Source organism: Oncorhynchus gorbuscha, linkage group LG14 (genome assembly GCF_021184085.1).
Source record: "Oncorhynchus gorbuscha isolate QuinsamMale2020 ecotype Even-year linkage group LG14, OgorEven_v1.0, whole genome shotgun sequence".
Lineage (NCBI taxonomy): Eukaryota > Metazoa > Chordata > Actinopteri > Salmoniformes > Salmonidae > Oncorhynchus > Oncorhynchus gorbuscha.
In genome coordinates this window covers 51,488,976-51,514,854 of record NC_060186.1, presented here as the reverse complement: position 1 = coordinate 51,514,854, position 25,879 = coordinate 51,488,976, and the positions used below count along the sequence as shown (strand labels likewise).

Sequence of the window (25,879 nt, the reverse complement as noted above, 5' to 3'; positions counted from 1 at the left end):
AGTACTTATCGGGAGTCTATCGGCAGTGAGATTTTCAGTGTGTTTCATGCTTACATGATTGACTTATGTTAAGCTTCACTGAGCTGAGTGGCGCTATGGGTGTGAACAAAATACACAGGAACACAGGGAAACATTCAGGAGTTAACCATGTCAAAATAAAGGCCAAAGAGATATAAAAGGTGCAGAGGGGAGGGAGGCCAGGTTAGGGTAGCTCTTTGTCAGGGAGTGGTTGGAGTATCATGAGGGATGGCCAAGTTGGTGAGGACAGAGGAGCCCTTTTTCTCCAGATGATTGAAAACAAAAGGAAAAGATGAGCAGCACTGCCTATTTCAATGTTTGAATGGATGACAAGACACTGTGCAATATGGTGATATCTCAGTTCAGTAAAAAAACACATGAAATGACTTTCTACTGTCAAACCTAATTATTATCTGTGAAATGCCCTGAATGTTAATGCAATTAGCAAGTAGAAGTGCATTAAAAGTTTTCGTTTTGAATTCGATTTGATTGGCCCATTCAGTCCCCTTCACAGGGCTGCCAGTGCCATTTTGGGAAGACTTCAAATGTCATAATTTGAATAGATATCCAATAAATTCACCATGTTTTTCATCTTCATACACTTTGTGTGAGTGACAGTGCTAGCTATAGCTGTGGTGGGAGTTACAGCTAAGTAACAGAACGGGCTTCTCAGCAGTCTTTCATTGTCATGGCTGGTATCTGCATATGTGTACGGCGAGGCCCTGAGCATTCTCCTCTCACCTAATTCATGGACATTTGGAAGTGGACAGTTTAATATGGTATGACATACACTTCCAAAATGTTTCATTAGATTTTGGGTTAAGTGGTGAAAATGTATAACCTATGCTCTTTACCTTACAGTATGTAAAGTAGTCACGGAATCCCTATATAAATCCCAGCTCAACAAAACTTTTGCATTGATGGGACTAGTGAACAGACAAATTACGTAGTTCTTTTACTCTCCATGTTTCCTGGAGCCCAGTCATAATGTTGACATGGGGCTGAGTACGCTGTGTATATCACAGTCAAGGTCTTCACAGCTCCAGCCGAAAACCCGTGACCCAACCGGGTCGGATCCGAAATTCTGTAGTTGACTCTCAGATCTAGGTCAGAGTGGATTTGATTGTCACGGGTCTCAGGTATGTGTAATTATAATTACAGAACTGAACGTGACTGCTGCAGTAGAGAGAGAGAGAGAGAGAGAGAGAGAGAGAGAGAGAGAGAGAGAGAGAGAGAGAGAGAGAGAGAGAGAGAGAGAGAGAGAGAGAGAGAGAGAGAGAGAGAGAGAGAGAGAGAGAGAGAGAGAGAGAGAGAGAGAGAGAGAGAGAGAGAGAGAGAGAGAGAGAGAGAGAGAGAGAGAGAGAGAGAGAGAGAGAGAGAGAATTGTATGCTGCTGCTCAGTCTTTTCACGAGAGTGGCGCATGTAGCCAATCACAAGTCATCAAAGGGTCACTAGCCTCTGGCTCTGTGTGTGCGGTGGCAAGCAAGTTAAGAGATCAATGGAAGATGAAACTAAAATGACGGAATTAAAAGTTAAACGTGTAGCCTCCCGGGTGGTGCAGTGGTCTAAGGCACTGCATAGCAGTGCTAGCTGTGCCACCAGAGATTCTGGGTTCGAGCCGGCTGCGACCGGGAGGCCCATGGTGCGGCACACAAGTAGCCTCAATTAGCCAACCCAACTGTCTTAACTAGCTAGCTTCTCTTCATGGTTTGATGCAGTCAAAACAGGTGCTATGTAATCAGATTGGTTGATAAATAACCTAGCTTTGGCAGCTAAAAGTTAGTAACTAGCACGAGTTGGCTTGGTTGCTGCGGTCGCTCTCTCCCTCCTCTTCGTGCCATTCAGCCACATATAAACACACACACGACCCCTGCCCCGCTTGCTGCTCCTTCATTCCCCTCCCCCATTGCCTGCATAAACAGCTTCAGTTAACGTAGTACATTTTTTTAATTATCTGCTGCTTCCCTCACTCGGACCGGATCAGACCGAGTCTGGACCCGAAAAGGCTCTATACGGGGCCAGGTCCGGTTGTCCTCTGGTCCATATATTTTTGACATTTATTTATTTGGGTAGGATCTGGGGAGGAATGCACCGGGTCCATTCCGTAATGGGTTCAACTTTTTGGACCCAAGAACACCTCTATATCACAGGGACCAGCTGTAGTGTGGTGCAGCAGGGTGAGGGTGGACTGTCTCTTACCTGCTCCAGTAGGTCCTCCACCTTCCTCTGCCAGCTCTCACGGGCACTGCCCAGCTCCTGCTCCTTGTTCTGGGCCAGCTGGGAGAGGGCTGCCCGCTTGTCATCCTCATGATCCTCCCTTAGCTCCTCACGTAGCTTCTTACACTCCTGCCTGTGGACACACACCAAATGCACACAATTACCATTAGATGAAGCATACAGAAGACAATAAAAATCACACAGGGGTCAGGGGATCAACATAATGCAACAAAGAAAACCATTTTTTAAATAATTCCATGTAGTAATATATAGTAGTAGCATTAATGTACTAGTAATATATTGTCATTCATTCCAAATCAGTAAAGCCGCTGCAAACCATATGCAGCAGAACCCTGTTTTAGCTAGGGTTAGGATTACGTTGACAAATAATTATTATTATCATGCAAGTCATGCTTGCAAGAGCACATGCATGAAAAGACCATCTAGTAAATATGTTATACTGTATGTGGCTGTGATAAGACCCTTTTACCAACGCCACTTCTCATTAGGACGAACAACGCAACACAGGCCAACATTAAACATTTGTTAGGAAAATCTGGCGTTGTGTGCATACTTCATAAACAGAATGCATCTGCACTTCGCTCCAGAGCAGACTGCGCAGACAGCCAATCATTAGAGAGAAGAGAGATTGGGGCTGACACTCCCATCCATCTGATACAGTATGTCGATGTTAATGCATGCGTCGGTCTGTACACAGCGCAGCCTGGGACGGAGGTTTTCTAAGAGGATAACAGTATGTCCTGTAATTGCTGAACATTTCCAGCGAGCCGCTGTCTGTCGGAACTCCGGGGGTGTTCAGAGTCCACATCCTTGGGAGCGGAGCAGAGTGTACGATTCCCCACGGCGCCATGCAAACGCCTCCCACCTCGCCGTGTCAGCGCTACTCAATGCCCACGCGTTTAGTGGCGCTGCACAGACTGCATGTTAATCGTTATTTAGCAGAGAATGGCGTCGTTAAACGTGTGGCGCTGACAGAGTTTTCGCCGTTCCCTACAAGCAGATGAGCGTCAGGGTGAGTGCGTGCACTCAGCACCTGGTGAGTGGAGGAGATGGGAGGAAGGGGGTGAGTGTGTAGACTAGGTAGGCAGTATGGAGGCCCGAGAATGGAGGACGGAGAAGAAGGGAGGAAGGATAATGAAGGAGGATGTAGCGAGAAGGAAGGAGGCATGTGTGTAAATCAGCCGGCCCCGTTAAGATCAAAGCTTTCAGTCAACATCAGACAGCAGCAGAGAGGACAGGCAGACGGCCACAAATGGAGGCCATCAACTCGCTGTCTAAACAGCAACATGGCTTCTTTCCCCAACTTCTGGCGCACATCGACGCCAGGCATCTCTCACAAAGGCTTAGTTTGACTCTGAGGTAAATCGCTACTGAAGTTCATTATACCCGGTTCTGACATCACCGCATGGAAACACTCAGTAAAGGAGCCTCCTCTTATATTCTATCTGCCTGAAATAGTGGATCTTAGATGTCTATCTCTCTCAGCAAAATTATTCTCGGTCCCCTTGTGTGTGCGCATTCTCCGTGTATGTGTGTTGGCTGTGCCGGTGTGCCAGATGACACACACGCATCTCTTGCGGTTGAGGCACTTGAAAGGCTGTCAAAGGCACTGCGGTGCAGTGTGGTGGTGCTGCCCAACTGGATTGTTCCGCTTGCAAATGCTGTTCATGTTCAAGCCCACCATTACGTAAGGTAAACATTGCAGGAGGCTTTAATGTGGGTAGGGGCTCTGGTATCTCTGCATCTCCCTCCACATCACCAGTCTAGCTCCCTGTGAGGAGCAGGAGGAGAGATGTTTCTGACAGGCCGTCGCAGGAGATGAAAGAGAAGAGCCTCGAACAGAGGACGGTAAAGAGGGAGACGTGAATATCTCTCCCTCTTCCTTTGCCTCTTTCTCTCTCTCTCTCTCTTTCATCTCTCTCTCTCGCTCGCTTTCATTCTGAGTGGCCTGTTGGCTCGAGTTATACATGGTGATAAGAAGAAATGAGGGCAGGACCGCAGACAAACTCAATGAACTGGAGAGGTGAAGTTGAGTTGAATAACTGCAGACATTAACACCAGAAAACAATAATACTATTCAGTGACAGTGGTGTGAAAGGACACAACCAGGTGCTGTACAGAAACACACAAGTACAATCAGAACCCCGAAGGTTGCTATTTGCATTATGCTTTACTAAAGAAGAAGGAGAAGCATACGCTGTCTTCAATGATGTCTTTTTTTAAATTACTACCTGACATTATTTAAAACACCAAAATGCTGTCAGAATTACGGAGCATGTCAAATTCACCAAACGCAACGTATAAATTCCAATTCATAGGGTCAAAATGAAAAGGGGCTGAAGGGGAATGCAATTGTGAAAGATGAACATTGAGAGAGGAGGGTCAATTAAACGTAATTACGGTGCAAGAGATGAAGAAAAGGACAGAGAACTTTGAGCCAATGCCTGTCTGGATGGTGTTATAGTAGAACTCCATGTGTAGCAGAGCCTAATCAGGAATCCCTAATACTGTATTAAGACATTAATTGACCCCAGCAAGGGAGACAGACACTAATTGGACTCTGTCTGATGAGCTGGGATGATCTTCCTCCTCCTCCCCAGTCTCAAATCTCTGAGCTGCAGGTCTGTTCACACCCCGATTCACATGTCCCTGCTGTAAAGGCATTGAGATTCAAATGTGACAACAAAACCCTTTTCCACTTGAAATTCATAGGCAGTGGCTTGTCAGGGCCTCCTTGTTAATCGGGCTCAAATCCATATCTCATATGAACCTCATTACCATCCTGTCTTTCTCCTTTGAGCCAGAACAGGCAGCAGCAGCGGCGGCGGCAGTGAGATGCTCGGTCTGCTCACTTGGTGAACACCCGCCATTGCTTCAGCAGAGTAGCCCATTTTGAGATAAGCGAGGGCATTGGCTGAACAAATGTTGTGGGAAATGAACTCTTTAAAAGAAAAGAGAGATAGAAATATTTTGGGGCAGTCTGATTTCTCACGGGACCTATCCTCCCACTCCTCTTTCATGTGCACACAATGTGGGACCAAGCTAGCTACAGTATTACAGTACAGTGTTCACTTATTACTCTTTTGAAATGTGTGGATTTGAGCCCTCTGAAGATAATTCCAATGGTCATTCCAGTGGTTATAATCTGTGGTGCAGCGCTGGCTCTTTCTAAATGAAGCCATCCGTTCATAATCCTCAGAGTCAGGGAGAGGAGGACCTCTTTCTGGGCTGGGATCAGGGACCGGGCCTGGACTAGTATCATTACCATGGTGTATCATGGTGGCACTCGCCTCATTGTGACTTTCAATTACTCCAAGCCAAACTCTTTCACTCACCCTGTCCATCGCCATCCCTGGCACATCTCATCAAATCCACCCCGGGGCCAAGGACACACACATACACACCTTAACGTCTCGGTCCACTTGAGCTCCAGTTCCAGTGCCATCTTGTCCATCTTGAGTTTCTCGTCCTCTTTAGTGGTAATGACTTTAGCCTCGTGCTGCTTCTTCTGGGCCTCCATCTCTCCCTGAAAGAGAGAGAGAGAGAGAGAGAAAGAGGGGAAGAAAGAAAGGGGTTGTGATATTAGCTCTCGTGATAAACAAGACAACTGAGCATGGGATCTAAACCTCTATGGACAGGACTGAACAAAAGAGGAACTCGGCTCCACAGCCATCAATTCTCATTGCTGCACACTTCCCCTGACATCCAGACTAGAGTCTGCTTCATTATACAGGCCCAGAGAGATGAGAGAGAGGGGGGAAAGAGGGAGAGAGGGAATGGAGAGAGTAGAGAGGGAGAGAGGGAGAGGAGCCACAGAAGGTCAACGGCATGGGAGAGCTAGTCTGAAGAGCAGCCTTCTAATGAACTGCCAAAGCCATATGGGCTCCTTAAAGATGAGAACATAATTCAGAGTCGGAGTCTGATTAGGTATGCCAATCCAAAGCTGCTGGATAGTCTGCTTGGCATATCAAGAATTGTAATCTGGGACAAAGCAGGTGGATGTGATGGATTTCGTCTGGGAACAGACTCAAGGCTAGGAGATCAATTCAGTACAGATCAAGTTTATTACCCCCCCCCATAAATAAACATGATGTACAATGAATAAATCCTCAGTCAGAAGAGTGAATGGGGAAGGGAATTCATTAGGGTTTGCTGATGGATTCTCCAATGCCTCCCTGATGAGGAGAACCACACAAGGCCCAGGGGAGAATGTGTGTGTGTGTGTGTATGCATGTATGCATTGTTGGTGCTCTCACCTGCAGGGCGGTCAGCAGGTTGCTGGTCTCTCTCAGTCTGGCCCTGGTAGCGTCCAGCTCCTCCGCTAGTTTGTCCTGGGCCTCCTTCAGGTTGGTGATGTGTCCCTCTGCTGTACCCATACCCTGCTCACCCTCCTTCACCAGCTCCTGCAGGCGCAACACCTGCACACAGAACGGACAGATTATATCATACATCTCAGACAGGCTTTAAAAACAGCTGTAAAAGGGAAAGCATAATTGTCACCAGCCATGTCATCATGATGATATCTTGATAGTTTGACTGCTGACATGCAAAACATTTTGGGACTGTATTAACAGTGGATTAATGAAAACAAATACCAAAATATAGTTTTTCAGTGAAATCTCCCTTTCTAATGACCTGGTAGTAAAATACATTCCCTTTTGTAATAGATATGAGTGTGGAATCTGCACCTCAAATGAGCCGAGACATTTTTTTATCACCTGCTGTTGACAGCAGCAAACTTTGTTTGTCCGGACGACCACAACAAATGGCCCCGACAAAATGAGAGGAGCAAGAGGAGAGATGTGATAGGTTGGGTGGCTCCTGACTGACCTCCTGATTGGCTTGTTCAAGTTTGGTGGCGAGCTCCTCCTTCAGGCTGTCCAGTTGCTGTCTGAGATGGTTCTCCTGCTCCTCCAATGAGAGCCTCTCCCTCTCAAACTGCTGCTCCATTTCCTGTAGACAAACCCCAAAGACTCTGTTATAATAATACCAGCACAATAACCATTACAGGGCTAATCAAAGTATTTTTATGAATTTAAATACTTAGTAAATATGGCTGCAATAGCTGTGCTTTTAGAGGAAAATCAAAGCCAGAGTAAAAGGATTCACTAGTACATGAAAGGATAATGGTTGGTATTATTCACATTTACACACTACTAAGAGTTTTGTCAGCATCCGTGTAAAACAATCTTGTGTAATATGGACTCAGAAGGGCTTGGGAGCTGTAATAATTTAGGAGACTGTGTGTGTCTGTGTGTGTGTATGCTCCAATCCCAAGTGACACATTCATGTTGTACCCCTGGGTAGGTGGCTAACCTTTTACTGCAGTGGGCTAAATCAGGGTCAAACAGAATGTTTCTTGGTAGTCTTAAACATATCTACCTTGAAACAAAAGTATACACCTCACACACATGGTTATGGGCTTAACAAAATAATACTTTTTGAGTTTGCATCCCATTATCACACTTTATAGACATCACAGAAGACTGAAATATAACAAAACCATTTGACATAGAAACACCACATTTTCAATATATATATATTTTTAATGATCTTAATAATAAATATTAATAACATTCCACCCATTGACTGTCACCCATGAGTCACCCATTGACCATCACCCATGAGTCACCCATTGACTGCAGGAAAGGGCTACTATCCTGCTGGGAAAAGGGATGACGTGAGTTCATTATACACCGTACCAGTCAAAGGTTTGGACACCTACTCATTCAATGGTTTTTCTTTTAAATTTTTTAAAAAATTCTACATTGTTGAATAATAGTGAAGACAAAAATAACACATTTAGTAACCCCAAAAAAGTGTTAAACAAATCAAAATATATTTTATATTTAAGATTCTCCAAAGTAGCCACCCTTTGCCTTGATGACAGTGTTGCACACTCTTGACAAAGTGTGTCCAAACTTTTGACTGGTGCTGTACGCAACATCAGGCACCCAGAACAAGGATGTCTGTAAATCAAATCAATTATGCAGAGTTTCACTGATAAGGGCAATGTCACATTCTGGAACTCAATTTTCCGGGGGTAGAAAAGATTTCTCGCTGTGACGGTGAGATATCACGGAGTAAATGTGGCCTTCAGACATTCTTGATACGGGTTAGATGTCTAGTCTACCATTTCACTCCCATTGCAGGATATTTGTGTCAGTGGATGACACCCCAGTGACAGTATGATAAGTAGACATTGCCATAGGAAGACAAGCCTCTGGAGATGGAAGAAGTGCACAGTGGCAACTTTTTTTTACCAGGGATGGAAATGTAATTACTGCACCAGACGACGATTCGCTTGTGAAATTCTCAACAGCTCTGCATCTGTTACTGTCAGCGCTGAACATTCGACTGTGGACATCACTGAAAACACTTCATATAAGCATACATCATTTACAAAGCAGAATACTTGATCACTTTCATGCTTACATTACTGGTATAGCACTCCGAAAAGACGCCTTGAAGCTAAATCAATGACTGCCAAATAAATAGGAAATTCATTGAGCCGACTAGTGACTCAGACTACTGTGTGAACCTTGTCCGCTCCAATATGAACTTCCTCTGATACAGATGGTGATTGATAATACATGATCCTTTGCCTCAGTATCTTCTCTTAAGGAGGCAATCCGCAGTTGAAACAATCACAAAGCATTCTCCCCGCCACTGTTTCTGTAAAAATCTGAGGGATAGGGCTGAAGAAATGTAACCACTCTCAAGAGCTATGGATGCATGGACTGACTACCCATGATATCAAAATGATAGTTTAACCATGGTTTCAGGCCATACAGAGTTTGTTTACCTTTACCTTGTTGCTTATATTTTGGGTTCTGATGGGGTGTGACAGTTGAACTAAGCTCCGGGGGCATTGATACGTTATATTCTTCCAGAATGAATGGGTACATATGATTAATTTACAAGTCCCTTTAATGCTTTCCCATGACCAAAAACTGGGAAGAATACATATCACACAGAATATTAAATAGACAAGATACTTAAAAGTGTGATCTGAAAAAGGCAGTATCTATCTGCATGAGCAGCAGACTTGTCAGCATGGTGTACTAAGTAGAGCTAACTGAATAATGTATAGTTCCACCATATTCAGAGAGAACTGCTCTGCACACTTTATGTACAGTATGTGTGGTTGAAGAGTACATGATTTAGAGCTCTCATCTTCCAGAGCACACTCATATGCAAATAGGAGCTTATCTATTTTGCATGATACTATCCCTCCAAAACAAGAGTCAAGACATGAGGCCGTTAATCTCATTAGCGTCTTCCCCTATTTTCTTCCCACTGAGTGTCAATGGTAGTGTGTTTGTGTGTGTGTGTGTGTGTGTGTGTGTGTGTGTGTGTGTGTGTGTGTGTGTGTGTGTGTGTGTGTGTGTGTGTGTGTGTGTGTGTGTGTGTGTGTGTGTGTGTGTGTGTGTGTGTGTGTGGCGGCTTTCAAGCAAAGTCACTGAGTTCACCTTGCGCACAGTTCTTGAATAGTGCATACTCTTTAAAACGGCTAAAAGTTTGTGCCGCACTAAGTCTACGCTGTCAGCCGCCCATGGTATTTTGACTAGTCACTAGTTCTACCTCAGTGTCAACAGTAAAGGTCCTTCCCACACCGTGGCGATGCCAGCCAAGGAGGTGACTCATGACCACGTCTTGGGACAGAAGGATGACAAATTGCCTTTCCTTCCTCCTCCTCTTGCTGTGCTGTGCGTAGAGGGGAGAAGAGGAAGAGCCTCAAGGAGTCCGCCCAAAATAGGATGTCAGCCGACGCGTCGACTCGTCAAACTGCTATTTGTGACTCTGACTCACCGGCGCACAAACATAAGCCCTCTCCTACATGAACTATCCGCTCGCTCTCACCCTGTCCTGCATCTCTGTTGGGGAGCGTGAGGAGAGGATATGATAAGCAGCAGTGCAGGTGATAGTTGCCGAGGCATCGCTCTCTTTCTTTTTCTCTCTGGGCGCTAGTCTAATCAATGACAATAAAGCATTTCTCCGTTCTGTCTCGGAGACCTCCACCTTCGTCCTGACAAAGGAGAGCGACTGACATTTGTCTCCCTGAGATATGGTTCCTGGAAACAGCCTAAGCACTCGGTGAGGAGTCTATCTTCCTCCACTATGGGCTTATGCAAATTAGACTCCAGGAACTCAAATACTATCCTGGTGGAGGAACAAAAGGGGTTGCTACCTCCATTTCCTCCTATTTAAAACAATAAGGCTAAACAGGGAGATGTGAGGTGCCACTGGTAAATCTGTTGACAATGTAGAATGACCAGGCTGATTTGTGTGCCCGAAACACACACACGCACGCACGCACGCACGCACGCACGCACGCACGCACGCACGCACGCACGCACGCACGCACGCACGCACGCACACGCACGCACGCACGCACGCACACACACACACACACACACACACACACACACACACACACACACACACACACACACACACACACACACACACACACACACACACACACACACACACACACACACACACACACACACTTTCCAATGTGTCTGAGGAGAGCCTCTGTCATCCTTCAAACTCTCTGAGAAGAGTGGTCTTTCCCATCTTCCCTCCCTTCAAGCAGCCATCATGGGCCAGTACAGACAGTCTTGTTTTTCTGAGCTGAAAAGGCTTTAACTCCAAACAATGGTGTTAGGTTGGCCAGCCCTGATATAAACAAGCCTAATTACAGCGGCTCAACCCAATATCTGTTATGCGGACTTTTTATAAATGACGTAAACACTAAATAATACAACCATGTTGGAGGGGGATGAGTTGACTGAAGCCTTTCGCAGCCTCGGAGCAGAGAAGCAAAAAGATGACAGATTGCATTTTGGCTGAGTCAATCGTGCATGTCTTCTGAGTCATTTCATTTCATATGTTATCAAAACAGACAGTTTAGTCATATCAGTGTGGCAGATGTTTTCAAGCAGATAGAAACGCTTCTCAGTGTTCCATGGAGTCAGAGCGGGGTTTTCTGTAGTGAGGTGCAGAATGGATGTGTGAGGGTGCATGTCAGCCGTCTCCAACACCTTGGCGCAGGCTGATGTCGGTTCTGGTGCTGTGTGTGTCTGAGTGGTTGGGTAGAACAAAGCGGGGGCGGGGTGGGGAGATGAGTTCTCATTGTAGTGGTAAATGAGGCGTGGGAGCTAGGCCAGATACAAAGCCACTACCTGCTCTGCCGCCTCCCTGTCCTCCTGCAGGACTGGAACTGAGGCAGCAGAGCTCTGGACCCTGACACACACAGAGAATAGTCTGGACTGAGACACAGACACAGCCTAAGATATATACAGTTGAAGTCAGAAGTTTACATACACTAAGGTTGGAGTCATTAAAACTTGTTTTTCAACCTCTCCACACATTTCTGGTTAATAAACTATAGTTTTGGCAAGTCTGTTAGGACATCTACTTTGTGCATGACACAAGTAATATTTCCAACAATTGTTTACAGACAGATTATTTCACTGTTCCAGTGGGTCAGAAGTTTACATACACTAAGTTGATTGTGCCTTTAAACTGCTTGGAAAATGACAGAAAACGATGTCATGGCTTTAGAAGCATCATTTGAGTCTATTGGAGGTGTACCTGTATTTTTGTATGTATTTCAAGTACTACCTTCAAACTCAGTGGCTCTTTGCTTGACATCATGGGAAAATCAAAAGAAATCAGCCAAGACCTCAAGGAAATAAATTGTAGACCTCCACAAGTCTGGTTCATCCTTGGGAGCCATTTCCAAATGCCTGAAGGTACCACGTTCATCAAATAATAGTACGCAAGTATAAACACCATGGGACCACGCATCCGTCATACCGCTCAGGAAGGAGACGCGTTCTGTCTCATAGAGATGAACGTACTTTGGTGCGAAAGGTGAAAATCAATCCCAGAACAACAGTAAAGGACCTTGTGAAAATGCTGGATGAAACAGGTACAAAAGTATCTATATCCACAGTAAAACGAGTCCTATATCGACATAACCTGAAAGGCGGCTCAGCAAGGAAGAAGCCACTGCTTCAAAACCGCCATAAAAAAATCCAGACTGGTTTGCAACCGCACATGGGGACAAATATCATATATATCAAATGTCCTCTGGTCTGATGAAACAAAAATAGAATTGTTGGCCATAATGACCATCGTTATGTTTGCAAGCTGAAGAACACCATCCCAACCGTGAAGCATGGGGGTGGCAGCATCATGTCGTGGGGTGCATTGCTGCAGGAGGGACTGGTGCACTTCACAAAATAGATGGCATCATGAGGGAGGAAAATTATGTGGATATATTGAAGCAACATCTCAAGACATCAGTCAGCAAGTTAAAGCTTGGTATCAAATGGGTCTTCCAAATGGACAATGACCCCAAGCATACTTGCAAAGTTGTGGGAAAATGGCTTAAGGACAACAAAGTCAAGGTATTGGAGTGGCCATCACAAAGCCCTGACTTCAAACCAATAGAAAATGTGTGGGCAAAACTGACAAAGTGTGTGCGAGCAAGGAGGCCTACAAACCTGACGCAATTACACCAGCTCTGTCAGGAGGAATGGGCCAAAATTCCCCCAACTTATTGTTGGAAGCTTGTGGAAGGCTTCCCGAAAGGTTTGGCCCAAGTTAAACAATTTATAGGCAATGCTACCAAATACTAATTGAGTGTGTGTCAACTTCTGACCCACTGGGAATGTGATGAAAGAGCTGAAACTGAAATAAATAATTCTCCCTACTATTATTCTGACATTTCACCTTCTTAAAATAAAGGGGTGATCCTAATTGACCTAAGACTAGAGGTCGACCGATTAATCGGAATGGCCGATTAATTAGGGCCGATTTAAAGTTTTCATAACAATTGGAAATCGGTATTTTTGGGCGGCGATTTTTAAATATTATTTATATTTATTTTAATTTAACCTTTATTTAACTAGGCAAGTCAGTTAAGAACACATTCTTAGTTTCAATGACGGCCTAGGAACGGTGGGTTAACTGCCTCGTTCAGGGGCAGAACGACAGATTTTCACCTTGTCAGCTCGGAGGATCCAATCTTGCAACCTCGTGACCTGCCTCTCTCTCGTTGCACTCCACAAGGAGACTGCCTGTTACGCGAATGCAGTAAGCCAAGGTAAGTTGCTAGCTAGCATTAAACTTATCTTATAAAAAAACAATCAATCATAATCACTAGTTAACTACACATGGTTGATGATATTAGTATCTAACGTGTCCTGCGTTGCATATAATCTGACTGAGCATACAAGCATACAAGTATCTAAGTATCTGACTGAGCGGTGGTAGGCAGAAGCAGGCGCGTAAACATTCATTCAAACGGCACTTTCGTGTGTTTTGCCATCAGCTCTTCGTTGTGCGTCAAGCATTGCACTGTTTATGACTTCAAGCCTATCAACTCCCGAGATGAGGCTGGTGTAACTGAAGTGAAATGGCTAGCTAGTTTGCGCGCGCTAATAGCGTTTCAAACGTCACTCGCTCTGAGCCTACTAGTAGTTGTTCCCCTTGCTCTGCATGGGTAACGCTGGTTCGAGGGTGGCTGTTGTCGTTGTGTTGCTGGTTCGAGCCCAGGGAGGAGCGAGGAGAGGGACGGAAGCTATACTGTTACACTGGCAATACTAAAGTGCCTATAAGAACATCCAATAGTCAAAGGTTAATGAAATAATGAGGGCTTTCTCATACATAGCTCCATTTTTATGGAATGGTCTGCCTACCCATGTGAGAGACGCAAACTCGGTCTCAGCCTTTAAGTCTTTACTGAAGACTCATCTCTTCAGTGGGTCATATGATTGCGTGTAGTCTGGCCCAGGAGTGTGAAGGTGAACGGAAAGGCTCTGTTCCCCTCTCTCTACTGGGATTCTCTGCCTCTAACGCTATTACAGGGGCTGAGTCACTGGCTTACTGGTGCTCTTTCATGCCGTCCCTAGGAGGGGTGTGTCCCTTGAGTGGATTGAGTCACTGACGTGATCTTCCTGTCTGGGTTGGCGCCCCCCCTTGGGTTGTGCCGTGGCGGAGATCTTTGTGGGCTATACTCGGCCTTGTCTCAGGATGGTAAGTTGGTGGTTGAAGATATCCCTCTAGTGGTGTGGGGGCTGTGCTTTGGCAAAGTGGGTGGGGTTATATCCTTCCTGTTTCGCCCTGTCCGGGGGTATCATCGGATGGGGCCACAGTGTCTCCTGACCCCTCCTGTCTCAGCCTCCAGTATTTATGCTGCAATAGTTTGTGTCGGGGGGCTAGGGTCAGTTTGTTATATCTGGAGTACTTCTCCTGTCTTATCCTGGTGTCCTGTGTGAATTTAAGTATGCTCTCTCTAATTATCTCTTTCTCTCTTTCTTCCTCTCTCTCGGAGAACCTGAGCCCTAGGACCATGCCTCAGGACTACCTGGCATGATGACTCCTTGCTGTCCCCAGTCCACCTGGCCGTACTACTGCTCCAGTTTCAACTGTTCTGCCTGTGATTATTATTATTTGACCATGCTGGTCATTTATGAACATTTGAACATCTTGGCCATGTTCTGTTATAATCTCTACCTGGCACAGCCAGAAGAGGACTGGCCACCCCTCATAGCCTGGTTCCTCTCTAGGTTTCTTCCTAGGTTTTGGCCTTTCTAGGGAATATTTCCATAGCACATATTGCACTTTTACTTTCTTCTCCAACACTTAGTTTTTGCATTATTTAAACCAAATTGAACATGTTTCATTATTTACTTGAGGCTAAATTGATTTTATTGATGTATTATATTAAGTTAAAATAAGTGTTAATTCAGTATTGTTGTAATTATTACAAATAAATAAACAAATAAAATCGGCCGATTAATCGGCATCTGCATTTTTTGGTCCTCCAATAATCGGTATCGGTATCGGCTTTGAAAAATCATAATTGGTCGACCTCTACCTAAAACAGGACATTTTTACTAGGATTAAAATGTCATGGGATACTGAGACCCAGTCTGGGATACAGACTCACAGCCTGGGATACAGAGTCAAAGCCTGGGATACAGAGTCACAGCCTGGGAAACAGAGACCCAGCCTGGGGATACAGAGACCCAGCCTGGGATACTGAGACCCAGTGGAGTTACTGAGACATATAGCACTGGGCTCTCATATAGAGATGGAATGGAAAGGGAGGAAGACCTAGATCTGAGCAAAACACGTTCCTAAAAGCTGAGGGAGACTGGTGACAAGCACACATTACTGCTGTCAGACAGCAAGGAAATAGGAAATGTTTTTGATGGGGCTGTTGTCAACCATTATAACCAATCTGTTTCCATGTGATTTCAAACCACTAGCCATCCATAATAACAGTCCTTCTGTTCTGTGTGTATGGCAGGCAGCACTTGAGGACACTCAAAGGTACACCAGCACAGAGCTGTTTTCAACACTCGTGGGATTGCCTTGACAAGTGGCAGCCAAGCTGCAGAACCAAATCAGAGAAGCGAAGCCTGGAATTCGTGCATGCAAATGACATGGAGGGGCTTGAAGGGAAGCGAGGCTGTTCTGCCCATTGTAATGACTCTCTCTCCCCCACTCTTTCTCTTTCTCTCCAGTGGTGTCTGTGTGATTGATTAACACCTACTTGAAACCAGAGGTGGGACCAAGTCACTATTATTCAAGTCACAAGCAACTCTCAAGTCACAAGGTCCAAGGTTCAAGTCGAGTCTCAAGTAGAACGGGTCAAGGCTCGAGTCAAGTCGTGCCTACTAAGAGCGAGTCAAGTCGAGTCGCACGTTTTCAAGTCATGTCTCGCACAACGATTTGTTCGACTACAACTCTTTGTCTATTTATTAAGGCTACCAGACAGTCCTTTTCAAGAATTTGTCTACAAGACATTTTGATAAGCCCATTGTAAAAATAGGGATCTTGTATTAGTCGTAAGGGCGTGACATCAGCAGAAGGCAAGGCAGGTTGACGTGCTCAGAGCGTAGATTTATTTACAGGTCTTGGTGATCCAATGGTGAAAGTGCCATATCACACAAAACCTACAAGTAGATTGACCAAATATACACAGGCAATATCCCAAAAAGAAATAGCACCTGCCTCTGGCTCCACCTGTCCTATCTGAACGGACACAGGTAGAGGGCAAGACTGTACAGCCTCCCGTTGAAAAACCAAATGGAACCTGTCTAACAGGAACTCTTTCAGGACCATACAATTACCCAATTGGCAATTACAACCAATACACTGGTTCTACAATGTAAAAGGTCATTTCCACATACTTTGCTACATTCGTCTTAATCAAACGGAATGATTATTAATGATATTTCAACACTGTGCATACATGGAATAATCCTTTTCGCTTATTCAACATTCTGACTCCAAAGCGTGGAACGCAGGCCAGGCCACGTAGCCTATTTCAATCCTCTCTCCCTATATTTTGACGTTTGCGCTGCACCCTATCCTATAAGTGTTCAGCCAATCAGCAATCTGTTCGCTAGATCTTCACCTGACCTGTGTTGACTGACAGTTTGCTGGTCCAATCAGAGCGCCGAGTGTACGTTTCACTAGCCAATCTGATGCAGGCTTTTTTTGCAAGGGAGATGCTGCGGCTACTGTCTCTGGCTGCGTAGAGAGTAATCCCCATAGACTCTGTGCCACAAAACGAGTGATAGAACATTACAAAACCTGGCCAGATAATTTCAAGTCATCAGTCTCAAGTCAAAGTCGAGTCCAGAGTCTTGAGGCTCCAAGTTTAAGTAAAGTCTCAAGTTCTTTTCTTTTAAGTCGAGTCACAAGTCATCAAATTTGTGACTTGAGTCAGACTCAACCCAAGTCATGTGACTAGAGTCCACAAAATTGGTCTGGACTCTTTCCTAATAGGAGGGTATGGAGCAGTCCCGACTCAGAATAGACCTTTCTCTTATCCCCACATTCAATTAGTGTAAGGCAATCATTGTTTCAACTGTTGTTTTTTAATTTTTATTTATTTCACTAGGCAAGTCAGGTAAGAACAAATTCTTATTTACAATGATGGCCTACCAAAAGGACTCCCAGAGAGGCTAGGACAAAACATACATCGGGACAAGAGAGACAACACATGAGTCTTACTGTTTTAGTCTTGCTGTTGGATCCGGTTGTAACTTGTACATTAGGGTGGTTGTAATGTCAATTGCAGAATCTATTACTGTAAGCCCAGTCCATTTGATATTCATAGCAATAGCCAAATCATAGCAAAACATGGCTTGGAGGTGAAATGATCATAGATCAAATCAAATCAAATCAAATTTATTTATATAGCCCTTCGTACATCAGCTGATATCTCAAAGTGCTGTACAGAAACCCAGCCTAAAATGCAGTGTACTGCTGTGTATGTTCAGCCCATCCCATTGCAGCAGTGTGTAGCTGCGGTTTCACTGCAGTGTGTGTGTGTGTTGCGTAGGTACGGTGTTGTGTTACTGGAGGTTATGTGTGTGTGTGTGTGTGTGTGTGTGTGTGTGTGTGTGTGTGTGTGTGTGTGTGTGTGTGTGTGTGTGTGTGTGTGTGTGTGTGTGTAACTCACGGCCAGTAGCCGGCTCTTCTCCTTCTCGGCAGTAGTCTGTGTGTTCTCCAGGGTGGTCCGGTGTCTTTTCGACAGCTCCTCCAGCGCCCGGGTCTGTGACTCTTTGAAGTGGGCGGCGTCGTCCTCGTATTTGGCACGCATGTTCACCATCTCTTTCTCATACACCTGCTTCTCCTCCCGTAGAGTCTGATGGAACAACACACACAGAGACAACACCATGACTGTCAGCCCTATGTGTTTACCTAAGACGCTTGATTCTAGTTGAATTAAAACCAGCTGTGAGCAGAATGCTAAGCTCATTACGGTCTTATTTACATTCCCTTGGTAATTTGAGTGAGCATCTATTTGAGTCAGTCACACACAGGTAACACATGAACCGCTGCTCTGCTTTTCAGTCTCGCTGTCTGTCGGTGTGTTGTGGCAAAAAGGTGACAGCCTAAAGATGCTTCAAATCCACTCTGACACATTCAGAGAGAGAGAGAGAGAGAGAGAGAGAGGAGAGAGAGAGAGAGGCGCACTTCTCAGAATGCCAGCAGCCCAGTAGATCTGAAAAATGTACTCACGCCTCCATTCCCATCAAGTTGTCAACGTAACACCTAACTCAAGGCTATGGTAATGTGAAACAGGACAGCGATTTCCTGGGAACTGGAGAGGTGAGCACATCGCTCTCCGTTTTTAAGGCTACAGCATTGCAGTGAAAGTGACTGGGGGGAATTGTCATTAAGACACACCAATGTCAACACAACACTATCCCTGTCTTGAGAGCATATTACATATTCAGAACGGCATATGGTGAAAGATTCAACGGTGCATTTTACCATAATGAAAATGCAGAATGGGATATAAATCTTGCTTGACATTTACAGGGGAACTGCAGTTTGTCTTCTGAGCTACGGTTCGTAAATAATGTGACCTTTTTGGACGTTCTTTTTTAAAAGGTTGTTCAAATTTGACTCGCTCAGCAGCATTTTGTGAGTTCAGAGGCAATGCAAATTTCAGGGCTCTGTAACTCCTGAGAGCAAGGGGGGGACTTTCCAAGGAGCAAGCTAAATTCTTAGTCGTAAAATATTTTTGGGTTGCTGTGTACTCTGACATCAATAATTGAAGTTAAATGCTATTTTACAACCAGAAAGCATGGCTTAGAGCAAAATGGTGACTATATTGGAAGAAATGGCTAATAGCTGAGATATAACGAAGCAAACTGTGATGCAAAATTGATGTCTATTTATACCCCCAAAAAACGTACTCAGCTAAACGTTAACAAAAGCACCATTTTTAGTAACTTCTCTTTCCAAGATGTTGAGTTTTGTGAATTAAACATGTAGGAGTGGATTTAGGCACTGCAAAACAGCTGGTGCAGAATAACAGTCTGTCCTCAAACAACTCAAGGATCCAGAGAGGCAGATATATAGTTATCTCCAACACGCTGAACACTCACCTTCTCCAGGGATAGAATCTGTTGCCTCTGCCTGTCGTCTAGTGCGTGGGTCTTGTTCTGGAGGGCCCCGCGCTCCTCCTCTAGACGGATCACCTTGTCCTTCAGACGAGACTTCTCAGACTCCAGGTCCCGGATGGCTGCCTCGTGGGTCATCTGAGTGGCCTGCAGGCTGCCAATGTGACCTGGCAAGGAGGGAGATGGAGAGAGAGGGAGAATGAGAAACAGTCCAGCCAGACAGTGTTATTATACTGTACAAAAAATACAGACGCAACATGAAACAATTTCAAAGATTTCACTGAGTTACAGTTCATATGAGTCAAATGAAATTAATTCATTAAGCCCTAAAATATGGATTTCACATGACTGGGAATACAGATATGCATCTGTTGGTCACAGATACCTTTAAAAAAAAATGGGCCTCACAATGGGCCTCAGGACCTCGTCATGGTAAATTTGTGCATTCAAATTGCCATTGATAAAATGTAATTGTGTTCGTTGTCCGTAGCTTACACCTGCCCATACCACAACGTATTTTATGTTTCTTTTATGTTTATATATATATATATATTTTTTGTACATTGTCGTAATATCCAAATCATATCAAATTTTATTAGACACATGTGCCGAATACAACAGGTGTAGTAGACCTTAGTGAAATGCTTACTTACAAGCCCCTAACCAACAATACAGTTTTTATAAAATACAGATAGAATAAGAAATAAAAGCAACAAGTAATTAAGGAACAGCAGTAAAATAACAATAGCGAGATTAAAAGGGGGGGGGGCAATGCAAATAGTCTGGGTAGCCATTTGATTAGGTGTTCAGGAGTCATGTCTTAGGGGTAGAAGCTGTTTAGAAGCCTCTTGGACTCAAACTTGCCGCTCCGGTCCCACTTGCCATGCGGTAGTAGAGAGAACAGTCTATGACTTGGGTGCCTGGAGTCTTTGCCAATTTTTAGGGCCTTCCTCTGACACCGACTGGTATAGAGGTCCTGGATGGCAGGAAGCTTGGCCCCAGTGATGTACTGGGCCATATGCACTACCCTCTGTAGTGCCTTGCGGTCGGAGGCCAAGCAGTTGCCATACCAGGCAGTGATGCAACCAGTCAGGATGCTCTCGATGGTGCAGCAGTAGAACCTTTTGAGGATCTGAGGACCCATGCCAAATCTTTTCAGTCTCCTGAGGGGGAATAGGTTTTGTCGTTGCCCTCTTCATGACTGTCTTGGTGTGCATGGACCATGTTAGTCTGTTGGTGATGTGGACACCAAGGAACTTAAAGCTCTCAACCTGCTCCACTGCAAACCCGTCGATGAGAATAGGGGCATGCTCGGTCCTCTTTGTTGTCCACAATCATCTCCTTTGTCTTGATAACGTTGAGGGAGAGGTTGTTGTCCTGGCACCACACAGCCAGGCCTCTGATCTCCTCCCTATAGGCTTTCTCATCGTTGTCGGTGATCAGGCCTACCACTGTTGTGTTATCGGCAAACTTAATGATGGTGTTGGAGTCGTGCCTGGCCATGCAGTCATGAGTGAACAGGGAGTACAGGAGGGGACTGAGCACGCACCCCTGAGGGGCCCCTGTGTTGGATGTGTTGTTATCTACCCTTACCACCTGGGGGCGGCCCGTCAGGAAGTCCAGGATCCAGTTGCAGAGGGAGGTGTTTAGTCCCCGGGTCCTTATTGATGAGCTTTCAGGGCACTATGGTGTTGAACGTTGAGCTGTAGTCAATGAATAGCATTCTCTCATAGGTGTTCCTTTTGTCCAGGTGGGAAAGGGCAGTGTGGAGTGCAATAGAGATTGCATCATCAGTGGATCTTTTGGGGTGGTATGCAAATTGGAGTGGGTCTAGGGTTCCTGGGATAACGGTGGTGTTGTGAGCCATGACCAGCCTTTCGAAGCACTTCATGGCTACAGGCGTGAGTGCTAGACATTTAGGCAGGTTACCTTAGTGTTCTTGGGCACAGGGACTATGGTGGTCTGCTTAAAACATGTTGGTATTACAGACTCGGACAGGGAAAGGTTGAAAATGTCAGTGAAGACACTTGCCAGTTGGTCAGCGCATGCTTGCAGTACACATCCTGGTAATCCGTCTGGCCCTGCGGCCTTGTGAATGTTGACCTGTTTAAAGGTCTTACTCACATCGGCTGCGGAGAGCGTGATCACAGTCTTCCAGAACAGCTGGTGCTCTCATGAATGCTTCAGTGTTATTTGCCTCGAAGCGAGCATAAAAGTAGTTTAGCTCGTCTGGTAGGCTCGTATGCACTGGGCAGCTCTCAGCTGCCACATCCAATGAGCGTCAGAGCCCGTCTAGTACGATTCAATCTTAGTCCTGTAGTATTGACACTTTGCCTGTTTGATGGTTCATCGGAGGGCATAGCGGGATTTCTTATAAGCTTCTGGGTTGGAGTCCAGCTCCTTGAAAGCGGCAGCTCTAGCCTTTAGCTCAGTGCGGATGTTGCCTGTAATCCACGGCTTCTGGTTGGGGTATGTACGTACGGTCACTGTGGGGATGACGTCGTCGATGCACTTATTGATGAAGCCAATGACTGATGTGGTGTATTCATCAATGCCATCGGAGGAATCCCGGAACATATTCCAGTCTGTGCTAGCAAAACAGTCCTGTAGCTTAGCATCTGCTTCATCTGACCACTTTTTTATTGATCTAGTCACTGGTGCTTCCTGCATTCATTTTTGCCTCTAAGCCGGAATCAGGAGGATAGAATTATGGTCAGATTTGCCAAATGGAGGGCCAGGGAGAGCTTTGTATGCATCTTTGTGTGTGGAGTAAAGGTGGTCCAGAGTTGTTTTCCCCCTCTGGTTGCACATTTAACGTGCTGATAGAATTTTTGTCAAACGGATTTAAATTTCCCTGCATTAAAGTCCCCAGCTACTACGAGCGTCGCCTCTGGGTGAACGATTTCTTGTTTGCTGATGGCGGAATACAGCTCATTCAATGCTTAGTGCCAGCCTCTGATTGTGGTGGTACGTAAACAGCTACGAAAAATAGTTTATCATAAGATACTCTACCTCAGGCGAGCAATAGCTCGAGACTTCCTTAGATATCGTGCACCAGCTGTTATTTACAAAAATACAAAGTCCACATAATTACAGTCTTGTCCCATCGCTGCAACTCCCGCACTGTTTCTTGACACACTGCTCGCTTAACCCGGAAGCCAGCCACACCAATGTGTCGAAGGAAACACCATACTGTACACCTGGTGACCCTGTCAGCATGTATGCGTCCGGCCCGCCACAGGAGTCGCTAGAGCGCGATGGGACAAGGACATCCCGGCCCGCCCAAACCCTCCCCTAACCCGGACGACGCTGGGCCAACTGTGCGTCGCCTCATGGGTCTCCTGGTTGCGTCTGGCTGTGACACAGCCTGGGATCGAACCCTTCAATATATTGGTGGGAATCATGTAGGACCAAGAGTGCAGTAGGCCACTATTCACTCATGTTTTTCAGCTAGTGTAGTACTGTGGGTTGTAACAGAGAGAGCATGAAGGAGGAGAAGCAGGTGCATAGTCTGTCAGTAGGAGGAGGAAAATAAAAGAGGAGGAGGGAGAGAGTGCAGTAGGGTGTATACTGCCAGTAACAGAGGGAGGAGGGGGGAAAGAGAGACGAGGGGAAGAGAAGGAGAATGCAGCGTTTACCGCTAGGGTTAAGAACTTTAATAGAGAGGAGGTGGGGAGGAGAGTGGCATGCTAACTCACTGGCTTTGAGGAGGATCTCTGTGGCTTGCTGCTGCACACGATCTCTGGTGGCCTCCAGCTCGCACTCAGCCTCCTTCTGTCGGATCTCCACGATCTCGGCATCCTGCGTCACCTCGTCCAGCTGTTTGCTCAAGTCCTGGAGCACAGACACAGAGCACAGGTTAGCCTACACTACCGAGGCACAGACACACCTACTGTAGCACAGGGCCAACTCACTGTGTTCATTCACTCTCCCTAAACAATGATACAGTATATATGACTCACTCACTCATTCTCTCTAATTATCACTTAACTTTCTCTCTTTCTTTCCCCTTCTCTCTTATCACCATCACTCTCTTTTTTAATTCCTGCATTTTCACTCTCTGTAAAGATGTAGAGAGAATAACCACTTTTCATTCTTAATTGGACAGCGTTTACAGCATAATGCATGTTGTCTACTGCTCTCAAGGACTCGTTACTTATGAAATAATACATCGGATTGGCCATGAAATAGGCACTTAGCATTACATTTCCAATGGGAATAAAGCCCATTTGCAAGTGGTGTTCTAATAAATATCTTGACTTGTTTGGCTGATTTTTAAAAACAAATCTGAAAAATCTGTATGGAGGAGTTGATGTCCTTTAAATTAATAGATTAAGGGACTACATTTCCTCAAGCAAGAATCTATTTCACTAACAGAATATCTGGGTGTTAACCACAGAAGTCTTGCCCAAAATCTATTTGATGATAAAATGGAGTATCTTAAGAGCCAAATGTAGACTACTTTTACAGCCCGGCTTTCTTTCTCCAAATTGTCTGCCATTCACTAGGCCTAAATTACGTCTGCATTCTTTGTAGAGGGACACAACATGTAGCTACAGTAAAATAAACATCTGGAAGTGAGTGAAACAGGGGGATGTATTTTGATTGTCTAGTATGGTATGATTTCTTATTCTGATTTCCTATTCTGATTGGTCCGTGGGGTGTGATATTTTCCTGATGTGCAGGTGTGTGTGTAATGAGCTGTTTAGGGAAAGAGGACAATGCTTTAATCGCTCTCTCAGTTTGTTTTGTTTCTCTTAATGAAAAATGAAATTGTGGTGGCATGGCTGATATCATCGTGTCACACCTGCCTTCCTGATAAGCAGTAGGATGTGCTCCTGGGAGCTATCCATATAACACAGTGATAAATTAGCTAGCTAACAAAGACCCACCAATACATGTTACGGGGACTAGGTCTTTGTTTTACTGAAAGGGAATATCTATAGTATCTATAGTAACCAGTATTATTAAATTACAATGAAATCATACTGGGATTTTCAGGATTATCACTCAGGTAATTGCCAAAATAAAGGAAACACTTCCTGTATGAAATCACATCATGCTTAGGGTCAAGTGTAGAAAGTTGCCCATTATTTTGGCTACCGTGGCTAGAAGAGATCAGTGACTTTGAAAGAGGGATTTCATAGGAGCATAGGGGGTTTAAAGAGCGTGTGTGTCTCAGTCAACAGAGCTCAACTTAACTGGATACTTATAGGACATTCTGGTGCGGCGCCTGAGACAGCGTTTTCCACCGCCATCAAGAAAACACCAAATGATGGAATTTCTTGAGGAAGAATGGAGTCGAATCCCTCCAACAGAGTTTCAGACACTTGTAGACTCTATGCCAAGGCGCATTGAAGCTGTTCTGGCAGCTTGTGGTGGCCTAATGCCCAATAAAGACACTATGTTGGTGTGTCCTTTATTTTGGCAGTTACCTGTATTAAATGCTTTCTGGGCTAAACGAAAGATCACCGTAATAATACAACATCAACGCTAGCTACATTTCTTCTACAATGAAGTGGACATGTGTATCTCTTTAACTTGTTGAGGATAGGGGGCAGTATTTTCATTTTGGATGAATTGCGTGCCCATAGTGAACTGTATCCTACTCTGTCCTAGATTGCTAATATATGCATATTATTTTGACTATTGGATAGAAAACACTCTTAAGTTTCTTACACTGTTTGAATTATGTCTGTGAGTATAACAGAACTCATAGCGCAGGCAATCTTCCAAACAAGAAGTGAAATTCTGAATGTGGGGCAACTTTGACGTCATCGCCCCCTCCTTTCCCAACAAGATATGGATCTGGTAGCACTTCTTCCTACGCCTTCCACTAGATGTCCTCATTCAGTAGAAAGTGGAATGGAGCATTTGCTGTGAACTTTGACCGAATGGGAGGTGAAATAGTCAGTGTCCCGACAGAATGCCATTTTCCTGTGGCGCATTTCTCAGTGGGTGCTACCGTGCTACCGTCGTTCCATTTGGCTGCAGCTGAAAACGTATGATCCGGTTGGAACGTTATTGGATATATATGATAATAACATCCTGATGATTGATTCTCTACTTAGTTTGACCAGTTTATTCGACTTGGAATATATCTTTTGGAAGTTTTCTTGCGAGTTATCCTGGACCAGCAGTCAGTTTTTGGGCACGTGAGCTGAAAGTGATAGCAAATGCAGCTACTTGGACACTAGTATTGGACATTATGGAACAAAACAACGATTTATTGTGGAACTAGGACTCCTTGCACTACATTCTGATGAAAGATCATCAAAGGTAAGGGAATATTTATGTTGTAATTTCGTATTTCTGTTGACTCCAACATGGCGGAGAAATACTTAGGCTTTTTCCATAACGTTTAAAAAAAAATCTGACACAGCAGTTGCATTAAGAACCAGTGTATCTTTAATTAGATGTAGAACATGTATCTTTAGTCAAAGTTTATGATGAGTATTTCTGTTATCTGGCGTAGCTTTCTATAATTCCTCCGGATATTTTGGAGGCAGTTCTGAACATGGCGTCAATGTAAACCGAGATTTGTGGATATAAATATGCATATTATCGAACAAAACATAAATGTATTGTGTAACATGTTATATGAGTGTCATCTGATGAAGATTTTCAAAAGGTTAGTGATTCATTTTATCTCTAATCCTGCTTTTGTGAC

General features: G+C 44.8%; 1 protein-coding gene across 5 annotated transcripts in view; it reads right to left on the bottom strand.

The window, feature by feature from the left end:
* Positions 1 to 25,879, bottom strand: part of LOC123995066 (protein FAM184A-like) — a 137,829-nt gene that overhangs the window by 33,989 nt on the left and 77,961 nt on the right. For all 5 annotated transcript variants that reach the window (XM_046298358.1, XM_046298357.1, XM_046298361.1 and 2 more), the window contains exons 4-10: positions 22,908 to 23,043; positions 19,195 to 19,376; positions 17,757 to 17,942; positions 7,088 to 7,210; positions 6,514 to 6,675; positions 5,662 to 5,783; positions 2,219 to 2,369 (exon numbers count right to left, since the gene is read on the bottom strand). In XM_046298358.1, the coding sequence (XP_046154314.1) occupies positions 2,219 to 2,369; positions 5,662 to 5,783; positions 6,514 to 6,675; positions 7,088 to 7,210; positions 17,757 to 17,942; positions 19,195 to 19,376; positions 22,908 to 23,043 (1,062 nt within the window). The remainder of the gene's footprint in view (positions 1 to 2,218; positions 2,370 to 5,661; positions 5,784 to 6,513; positions 6,676 to 7,087; positions 7,211 to 17,756; positions 17,943 to 19,194; positions 19,377 to 22,907; positions 23,044 to 25,879) is intronic.